The sequence below is a fragment of the Cimex lectularius genome, unplaced genomic scaffold, assembly GCF_000648675.2.
Source record: "Cimex lectularius strain Harlan isolate CLEC.00 unplaced genomic scaffold, Clec_2.1 scaffold171, whole genome shotgun sequence".
Lineage (NCBI taxonomy): Eukaryota > Metazoa > Arthropoda > Insecta > Hemiptera > Cimicidae > Cimex > Cimex lectularius.
The window spans coordinates 730,120-739,627 of NW_019392711.1; the positions used below are offsets into that span (position 1 = coordinate 730,120).

The following is a 9,508-nucleotide window of genomic DNA, read 5'->3' on the forward strand; positions in this document are numbered from 1 at the left end:
AGATCGTGGGTTCGAATTCCCCTCGTGACAATAATTTTTCATCTCAACCAACAAACTTACCCGTAATTGAAGTGTATATGTAGCGTAAACAGTCTGCCAAGAATTCTTCACATCAATTAATAAATTTACTTTTAAAATTGCAGTTTTCACTCTAGCGTGCCAGCATTTTACATTCTCAGTGGCTGTGTAGGTATATTCAACCATCTTGATGTTGATTCTTCACATCAAAATGTTGACTTAAGCTTGGCCAATTTGGATCTTACCGCAGAACCAAATTTACCACATAAAATTCCTCTCAGGCACTTAAAAATAATGTAAATGATTTTTTTATATTTTTATTGTTTATCTAAGTGATATAAATTATATGATGCAACAGTTGCATTCCTTGCCCTTGCAGCAACAGAATGTTATTTATTTTTGGGTGTGATGAAAAAAGTCTTTCAACTTTCTACCAATAATTTTCCCTTTATTTTTTGTAATTATAAAATGGGTAAATGATTAATTAAAATGTACACAAAAAAGCAAATTACGTGGCTTTCTTAGAATAAATAAAAATATCACTTCCGGTTGAATAAAATTTAAACAACCGTAGCCGGTGACACCTGTGCTCTTTCTGAGGTGGCCTTGGGAATTTTGAACTTTGTGTAGAAATGGAATGGATGGAGATGTTCAAAAGTATAAACGGGAAGATGCACATGTTCTTCTAAAGTCAATGTTTCAACAGATTCACAGACCCAACTGCTGAAAATCAAACAACATCCCGGGATGATAAACTATTGATGGGATGGCCAACATCCCTAACCATAAACTAGTGACAAATGTTCAGCAACTTTTAGATCAACCAACTAACTAAAATAATCATAAATTTTTACATCAAGTTATTCAAAGTCAACTTTTTATGAATACATATTACATTTGTATATTGATATTAATTGTTTCTAAAATATTATTTTTAATTGATATCAAGTTTGCTTCACTTCATTTATGGCACAACAGAATGTTTTAAAACACGATGTAATTCTAAGAATGGATTGTTAGAGAAAGTTCAATCGGGATGATGATGATTACAATTACAATCTGAATGAGTCTGTCTAAAAGAATGGCTAACATTTTCCAATGAGAGTCCACATTTTGGCTCTTCTCTTCGGAAGACTCATCTGGCACATTTTCCAGTTCGTTTAACTGTTAAAAAAATAAATAAAATAAGTATTCCTCAAGTCAAGTGGGATAATTTAATTATGCAACTTACATTCGTAGATGGTAATAATAAAGATGTTAGTTTGTGTTTCAAGTAATTTGTCATCCATCTTGGAGGTTGTGTGGTGAGAACAGCTAAATGTTTTATAAAAGGTATGAGTGCCATTTGCAGACATAGTAAGAACAACAATTTGCTTGTCAATTGAACTAAAAATAAAATAATTATTTAGAATAATATTAAAACCTGTTGGTTTATAGTAATTAGTAAAATTATGGTCTAACTGATTTTTGGCGTGCTGCTCGTCAACGAAGGGAGTATTGTAACTTCAGTTAGTAAAAATAATACAAGTGCTAAAATTGAGCAAAGTATCAAATAGGATTTTGTAATGCTCAATGGCGGGAGGCATATCAGGCTTGGAATTATCGTGACTAAAACTGTTTAGAAAAAAAAGTTATTCCTGTTTCTACTCAGTACTCAATGCAAATGAAATAAATATTACCGATTGTAGGCAAGATAAAAATGTAGAGAATAGACTCTCCTTGTCTCACCAATTTCAACTGAATTTTAAGAACATTACTTGCAGAGATTGTTTCATTTTCAATTTCTTTCCTAAATAAGATTGATTCGCCTATTACATTTTCTATTTTCCATTCATGCCCGTGAATGTTGATGTAGTCCTGAAATTTAATTTGTGAAATGTATTTATTCACTAAAAAAATGATATTTTTACAACTTTACATCTGGTGTCTCGCTCAAACTAAAGCGAACGGCGTTAAAGTCTTGCAATAATCCAATGTTGATATCGCAGTTCTGTGTGTCCCAGGGCCAATCGCTTATATCGGATTTACACCAGGTCTTGAAAATAATCTTCGGAGACCACTTTACAGTTCCGTTGTTGAATATCTTAATTACAGGCGAGTCAAACTTATTGTAGTCGGTCAACGTCCCATGGGCTGCGCTAGAAAGTAATTTTTCTTCAAGTCATGGTAACAAAATATCTGTATTATACACTCACTTTAGCACTGTTACGTCCGGCAGCCAGATCTTGCGAATGTATAAGTAAAGATGGGATAGTCCATTATAATAAGTTTCATTCCAGAGAAGTTTTTGATCAAACCATTCCTGGAATCGACAAAGGATAAATCATGGAAAGGGAAACAATATATTATCCTTGGAAATTATACATCTGTCTAGCCATTTTGTCTAATTAAGTAGGCAGTTTTTTGTAAATAAAACTATTAAATAAACACACATACCATTTTAAGTTCTGCATGAGTGCTCAAAACTGATGACTTTGTATCCTTAAAAATGCAAATATAAAATTATAATTCAATTAATTAAGGTTTTAAGTTGAGATAAAAAAGTCAGTGTCACGAGCGGGATTTGAACCCACGACCTTCGGCTTGATACACCGCTACTCTACCACTGGAGCTATCGTGACTTTGATCCACTCAGACACCAACTTCCCATCTCAACCCCACCTTCGAATTTTCCCTCCTTTTGCCGGCGTATCAAGCCGAAGGTCGTGGGTTCGAATCCCGCTCGTGACACTGACTTTTTTATCTCAACTTAAAACCTTAATTAATTGAATTGTATTAATTGGTCAAGCGGACCACGAAAAATAGTGAATATAAAATTATAAATTCGTAAAATTTAAATTAGCAGTTCTTCAGTTAAATTACCAAATCGACATGATAGATGTCAAGTTTTGTATCAACGAATAAGGTCGAGTCATCGACTGGAACTGCATAAGGGTCATATTCTAAGAACAAATCTTGCTTAAGTCTTTCCAAATCTGACACAATTTCATCTTCCATAATTGTTTTATTTTCTGTAAAAAGAAAAACCTTACAAAATTATCAAAAATGTTGATTTTGTTATTAAGGATAATTTTTGTTTTAGTAAATAAACTTTTTATTTTGCACTGAGCAAGTAGGATAACAATTTGCAATATTGTATAAACAATAAGTGACTAGCGTGATAGCTATAGTGTTGCACATTGGCTACAATCAACCTAAAGTTTGAATTATGCTCACAGTGTCTAGCATGTCTATGACTTTTCAAGGATAATTTAGTAAATTATATAGCTTAAGTAATTAAAATATCTTCTAAATAACCAAAGTGAAAAGAAAGTAACCTGTACATCCGAATTGCCACATTAAAGTTATTCCTGTATAAGCTCCAAATGAAGCAAAACTCAATTGTTTCACCATTTTCTCTTTGTACGTTATAAATGCTGGTTCCCCCTTTTTACCGACCGTAATCGTCTCGTCCGAAATTTTTATCTGCAGACGTGCACAGTCAGTTATCATGTCATCGTAATTATAACAGAAGCTTACCCAAAAATTGACAGGGTGGTTTGCGTTCATGATATGGGGGGTGGAAACATCCAGATGCTTTGGGAGCTTTGGGCTTTTCCTCAAGGAAGAATATGTGTTAGAGGCCGCACCAATAACCACTTCGTACGTAACATCTTGCCTTGTCTGTATCAAATTCGGCAAGAGCATAATATGAGCATCGCTGCGACCCATTACTGAGAAATTCATGTAGACTGTGTTGAAATTAATTCTCCATTTGTCAAGATTAAACAAAGTTCTGTACCATCCATAATCTTTTGTGTAAAGGACATCACAATTTAGATGTTGTACGTCTGAAAGAAAAGTGCAATTACTAATAATTCTTTTATATTGGATTATAAGAAATAATGTTCACTCAAAAACTTAAATGTAAAAAAAAAGAAAAGATTTTGGCATTATTATTTTTATTTCTTCTGGTGTTTTCCTTTTGTAAATATTGCTGTATGATTTTTTATTTATTTATTATCATTATTCTATTAGTAGGTATTAGTTTTTAGTAGGTGGTTTTTTATTTTTTAATTATTTATTTATTTTATTTTTTTAATTTAATTATTATTTTTTCTCTACCCGAGCGTAGGAGGAAGGATAAAGGATGCTGTGGATGCACCCCTAGACAAGGTGATGGCTGCCTCCTTTTTTTATACTTTTCTCCATCTTTTGTGAAGTATTTGCATGCGCCACCCTCCAACTAACTCCCTCATGATGGGGGTTCACTGTCCAGAGCAGACCCAGAGCACTCCAGGCCAGCACCTCATCATTTGACATTATTAAATTACAGATTTAACGTGTTCACTGTGGATGACACCACCAAGGTGTCATCAGTGAGTTGTTTCACCAGGTGGATGATGCCATGGTGTGGATTCAACCTTTTAATTCTCTAACAAAATATCTGCCTTATAAACAAGTCAAAGGAAATAAATCCAGTAGAGAATGTGTTAAAGTGATTATAATTATCACATTATTTGTGGTTTTAAAATAAAATCGATTTTCTAATTTCAAACAGAAAATTATATTTTCAATGACAAAAAATGGCACTTGTATTTTGTTGTTTATTTCAAACTATATGCACTTTTTCATTTTATTAATTACAACATACTTGTTTTACTCAAATAATTATACAAAATTTTTTCGAAATGAAAAATTTGTGTCACAGGCAGGATTCAAACTCACGACTTTTGGCTAAATACGCTGCTGCTCTACCACTTGAGCTATCGAGACTTCGATTGCCCATGCCACGAACTTCTCATTATTATTCAGAAATTGTGAGATGCGGTCTGGTGTGATGTAGGTTGCAGAAAAACATTTTCTTTATCGTGCCAACGTTTCGATCTTTATCGAGATCATCTTCAGGGTCTGGGATTTACAAACATTGTTTACATTTAACAAATACATGTAGGATGTTGAAAAGAGTGAATTTATACAATGCAAAATATATATTTTTTATATTCAATCAAAGTATTTCTATTCACTCAAAGTGTTTGTCTTCTGTGTAATTGTGCCATTCTTGAAATAAAAATACATAAATGTAGTTTTAAATAAACAACAAAGTACAAGTGTCTTTTTTTGCCTTTGATTGTATATTTCTTCTTTAAAATTTTTAATGTGAATGATGTTACCTCCATTTATGTCTGAAGTTGTGTAAACTAAAAAACAAGAGCATAAAGTCCATACAATCACAGTGTACTTAAACATCTCTACGATGTGACTAGGACCCTGATTGTCACAAACGAAGAATTATCTTTTTATTTTTTAAAACAACTTCCTCTTTTTTTATTTTATCAGTTTGTACTTATTATCATGCATGATTAAAACTATATTATCATAAAACAGTAAAAAGGATGAAATAAATCTAAATTGCTTTGTGTCTTTGAATTTAATTGAATGTCTTTTTGCATTAAAAATGCTTAAAATTTTAGTACAATCTTCTTTTGATTTAAAGAAATATGCCCTAGATCTAGAGCATTGATTCTAGGTTTCTTTTCAAATAAAATTAAACTAATGTTTAATTATTTTAATAAAAATAAATAATGATATAAAAACAACTGTTTAATATGATTTAAGTATGATATTTTTATTTATTTATGCCTTGTGTATGTTTGGTTTAAAGGATTAAATAAATTGATATTAATTGACAAGGAACTATTTTTATACTTTGTAGATTGGGTTTTTTTATGGAATGAACCAGTTGTTTTTATTTTAAACATTGTATATTCTTTCAGGAAGGTTGTTGTTGAGGAGTGGTCATGGTAGTCCTAAAATATATGCAATATTTGAAATAAGAACAATTAAGTGAACAACTTTTAAGAAAACAAAATCCAAAATAATATAATTTTTATATTTTGTCTACAGTTACATAGTTGTCATCAAGTGATGTCAGTTTGATTCTATATCTGGATAGATTATATAATATTGAGAAATTTGAAGTGCTTTTGTACATAAAGAGTGTTATTCAATTTGAAAGGATTAAAACAGAGCAGCAGTTTTATTCATAAATATTCTCTCAACAGGTCGTTCAACATTTGTTCATCGCACTCTTTAGGACTTTCATTTCTGAAAAATGATATCGTATTAGAGGCAGTCATTTAAATTTTATTGCAGTACTTACGGGATGAACACTTTTGCAGTGTGGGGACCATAAAGTTGTATAGTTTTGTTTGAAATTCTCATTATCGAACCTTCTCTGAGGCCGACAACCGGTGGAGTCCCAGGCAGTTCGTGGTATTGGCCGATCCTCTTCTCTCTCGTTTCACCCATATGTTTCGAATTCACCTCGGGCTCTATGTAATGCGGGTTTATATTGAAAGAAACTAAGCCGAGAGCTTCGAAAGTTGGCGGATATACAATAGGCATGTCATTGGTAGTGCAAATGCTCACAGTCGCGACATTTGTGCCAGCACTAGATCCCATGTACACAAGTTCACCCTAAAAATTTTAATTTCAAGTATTGAATTAAATTTTATTGAATAAAATTTAAATATTGACTCACATTCAAAACCCTTTTCCTTATTATGTCTACAAGTCCATACTCCCATAAAGTCTTTAACAGAAGAAATGTATTTCCACCTCCAACAAATACAGCCTGTGCTTCTGAGACAGCTTTCTTAGGGTCTTCCCTGTTGTGAATGCTCTCTACTTTTATCCCAACTAAAAAAAAATTTTTTTACATCGAATTGATTCTTTCTAAATTCTAATTCTAAATACACTGACAGGCAAAAAAATTCCACCCAACTGATTTTTTTTTCATTTTCTCGATAAAAGAAAATTCTGCCCTTAATTTGTCTCATTGTTTTTATCAATAAATATTTGTTTAAGCTGTTTTAAATTGGGAATATCAATTGCAGGTAAACACACTTAATCCTTAATCCAAAACAAGGATAAAGGATTTTTCAAATTTTTAATTTTTATGGAATTTAAAATGAATTCTGAAGCAATAAACTGTTCAGTTTTCATCTTTGCTTTCTAAACTTCAATTTTTAAACTTAAAAATGCTGCTTAAATAGTGCTGAGGATGTTGTGCGTGATGTGGCACTCATCGATGATGGACGTTCTATCAGGTATGCGGCTATTGCCATCGGAGTTCCCTATGAAACACTGCGAGACTTTTCTAGCAACTGGGTCCTACCATAGAACCACAAATGACTGTTTTTTTAACTTTTGAGGATTTTGTGAAACCAGCACTTTACTGTTGTTCAACTGATTCATCAGCTCTAGAAAGAGGTGTCCAAATTTCTGGATGCACTGCTCAAAGAAGATTAAATCAGTATGGACTGATGGCTTTTCATGCCGAAAGAGGACCAGAATTGACCAGAAAACAGAGTTGCCCAGGTCGCATTTGCTTGAGAACACAACCATTGATCTTTGGACGATTGATCTGCTGAACTTTTTACAGATGAGTGCAGATTTGCTCTACTATCTCCAGATGGGTATGAAAGAGTGTGGAGAAGGCGAAATGAAAGAATGTGAAGCCTGTAATTTTTTCCAGAGCCGACCTTTTCAACGTAGCTCAGTGATGGTGTGGGCGGGAATCTCAATGGAGAGTCGCACAGAGTTGGTTGCTGTTTATAGAGGGTCTTTGACGGCCACTCGCTTTGTGGATGAAATTTTGGAACATAATAAAATCAGCGACAATCCTATTCTAATGGACGATAATGCCCATCCATCACTTCCTGATACTCTCCACGTTCCTGGAAAGGACTCTTCATGAAGAATGGGCTAACCTCCAGTAAAGAGACATTTCCAGATTGGTAGAAAGTTTAAGGCGAGGAAATACACAACATTGAAATGCTAATTAAAAATCTAAAACAAAATTTTAAAATCTGTCCATCTTTTTTTTTTTTAAGTTTCTTTTTATTTTCATTTTCCTTAGCAATTTACATTTTTTTAACTACTTTTTTGGACAAAGACTCAATTATTAAATGTTAAAAAATGTGAAACTCTGATTAATATATAAAAATATATACAAATCAAGTAATATTACAAGTGGGTGTAATTTTTTGCCTTTCAGTGTAGAAACAAGTTTCAGAATTCAGCCATAAGAAATATAATACACTTGTAAGATTACAGCATATTATGGACAGAATTTTAATTATAATTGATCTTAAATTAAAGACTAAAATATCTAGACGTTTCATCTAGATTAAAATGAATGGTGGAAATATGCAGAAAAAATTCCCCTATCACAATTTATTATAATAAAATTTATATTATGGGTCAGGTCTGTAATTTACCATATTTGTCGAACCCTTCTTTCACAGTTGTCAGGTACTTGTCATGGTTTTTCAGAGCGTACGGAATGAACAGTACTTCATTGACACGATTGCTGAAAAAAAGAAAAAAAATATTAAAGGCTCGATGACGAGAAAAATTATTCAACTGACTCACTCTCTGAAAAAAGATTTGACTTCGTTGGTCGCATACTGCAAATAATTGGTCCCATGCACTTTCGAAGTAGACAAAAGCAGTAAATTTTTCATTTTAACGGCGTTAGCCCTGTTGGATCTTCTTTGAAATAATTTGACCTAAGCCCAGTTTCACAAAAATAGGTTCGTTTAGACGATTAGATAAAACCGAATTCATCAATCTTTTATATCTTTGAACTTTTGAAGTGTTTTGGTGATAGGCAAGTTTTTGATAATTCCGATTGATAAGTCAAAAGAGGTCGCCTCGGTCGACGGTTTTTGAAAGTACATAGTCGTAATAATAGACTTATAGAAAAGAAACAGTAGTTGTCTAGTCTATGCAGTGTGCTGTTACACCCATACTGCTGACCTACCTATCACCGTCATCACCATCTAGACGGACGATATCTAATTTTGTCCTTCACCTCGAATCCTATCCAAGCTGCCTCCAACATCCTTGAGCTTACCGAAGATTGGTGCAAAATGCGGAAGACAAGACAATGGAGAAAAATGTACTCAATGTACTTTGAGAAAACAGTCTTCCCCTCCATTGTACAACAACGCAGATATAACGAACTTCCATTCAAGTCAAATACGTAGGACTATACCTAGACATCAGACTGACATGGAATCCCCATAGATTTAAAAAACAACTTAATACAAGACTTTGACTACTAAGAAGACTTCTAGGGCCGAAATCTACTCTCACAACTGAGATAAAGCTAATACTGTACAAGACTTTAACAAGACCAATATGGACATACGGAGTGGAATTGTGGAATATTGCCAAGCCATATCCAGCGCTAACTCCCTATCCCTAACCATCCCTAACAATCGAAAGTCCTTAGACTTGCCGAAGCGCCTTATTCACTTCACTATCCATAAACCTCCACATTCCTTTTGTCAACGAACTGATCCGGTCCAGATTCCAAACCTTCCATACCAACCTTTCGAACCATCCTAACCATACTGCTCGAGCCCTCTCCACTCATATCCATCCTGACAACCCGTCACGTCGCCTCAACCGATGGTGACCTCGGGACCTCCTTGTCAAA

The 9,508-nt window shown here is 33.5% G+C and overlaps 2 protein-coding genes across 3 annotated transcripts; both read right to left on the bottom strand.

Annotated features, from left to right (window-relative positions):
• Nucleotides 1-698: 698 nt before the first annotated feature.
• LOC106667659 (acetylcholine receptor subunit alpha) lies at nt 699-5,268 on the bottom strand. Of its 2 annotated transcripts, none has more exons than XM_014395741.2 (11): nt 5,172-5,268; nt 3,538-3,848; nt 3,336-3,483; nt 2,881-3,029; nt 2,455-2,499; nt 2,214-2,320; nt 1,937-2,156; nt 1,698-1,875; nt 1,480-1,632; nt 1,250-1,404; nt 699-1,182 (listed from the first exon to the last, which is right to left on the bottom strand). In XM_014395741.2, the coding sequence occupies exons 1-11, from the start codon at nt 5,245-5,247 to the stop codon at nt 1,021-1,023; spliced, it is 1,704 nt and encodes a 567-aa protein (XP_014251227.1). In that variant the 5' UTR covers nt 5,248-5,268; the 3' UTR covers nt 699-1,020. The 2 variants fall into 2 exon arrangements, with proteins under 2 accessions (XP_014251227.1, XP_024082138.1); XM_024226370.1 differs by lacking the exon at nt 5,172-5,268 and adding an exon at nt 4,123-4,441.
• A 601-nt stretch (nt 5,269-5,869) lies between these two features.
• Nucleotides 5,870-8,914, bottom strand: LOC106667660 (probable alpha-aspartyl dipeptidase). The gene is made up of 5 exons (XM_014395742.2): nt 8,437-8,914; nt 8,283-8,374; nt 6,542-6,699; nt 6,161-6,477; nt 5,870-6,105 (listed from the first exon to the last, which is right to left on the bottom strand). The coding sequence occupies exons 1-5, from the start codon at nt 8,526-8,528 to the stop codon at nt 6,042-6,044; spliced, it is 723 nt and encodes a 240-aa protein (XP_014251228.1). The 5' UTR covers nt 8,529-8,914; the 3' UTR covers nt 5,870-6,041.
• Nucleotides 8,915-9,508: the final 594 nt, after the last annotated feature.

Coding starts and splice junctions, on each gene's coding strand:
- LOC106667659 (XM_014395741.2), bottom strand. CDS start 5,247: ATGTTTAAGTACACTGTGATTGTATGGACTTTATGCTCTTGTTTTTTA. Junction 3,030..3,335: donor GTGGCAATTCGGATGTACAG/GTTACTTTCTTT, acceptor TTCTTTTTACAG/AAAATAAAACAATTATGGAA. Junction 1,405..1,479: donor GAGCAGCACGCCAAAAATCA/GTTAGACCATAA, acceptor TTTTATTTTTAG/TTCAATTGACAAGCAAATTG.
- LOC106667660 (XM_014395742.2), bottom strand. CDS start 8,528: ATGAAAAATTTACTGCTTTTGTCTACTTCGAAAGTGCATGGGACCAAT. Junction 6,700..8,282: donor AGAAGGGTTCGACAAATATG/GTAAATTACAGA, acceptor ATTTTTTTTTAG/TTGGGATAAAAGTAGAGAGC. Junction 6,478..6,541: donor TAAGGAAAAGGGTTTTGAAT/GTGAGTCAATAT, acceptor TAAAATTTTTAG/GGTGAACTTGTGTACATGGG.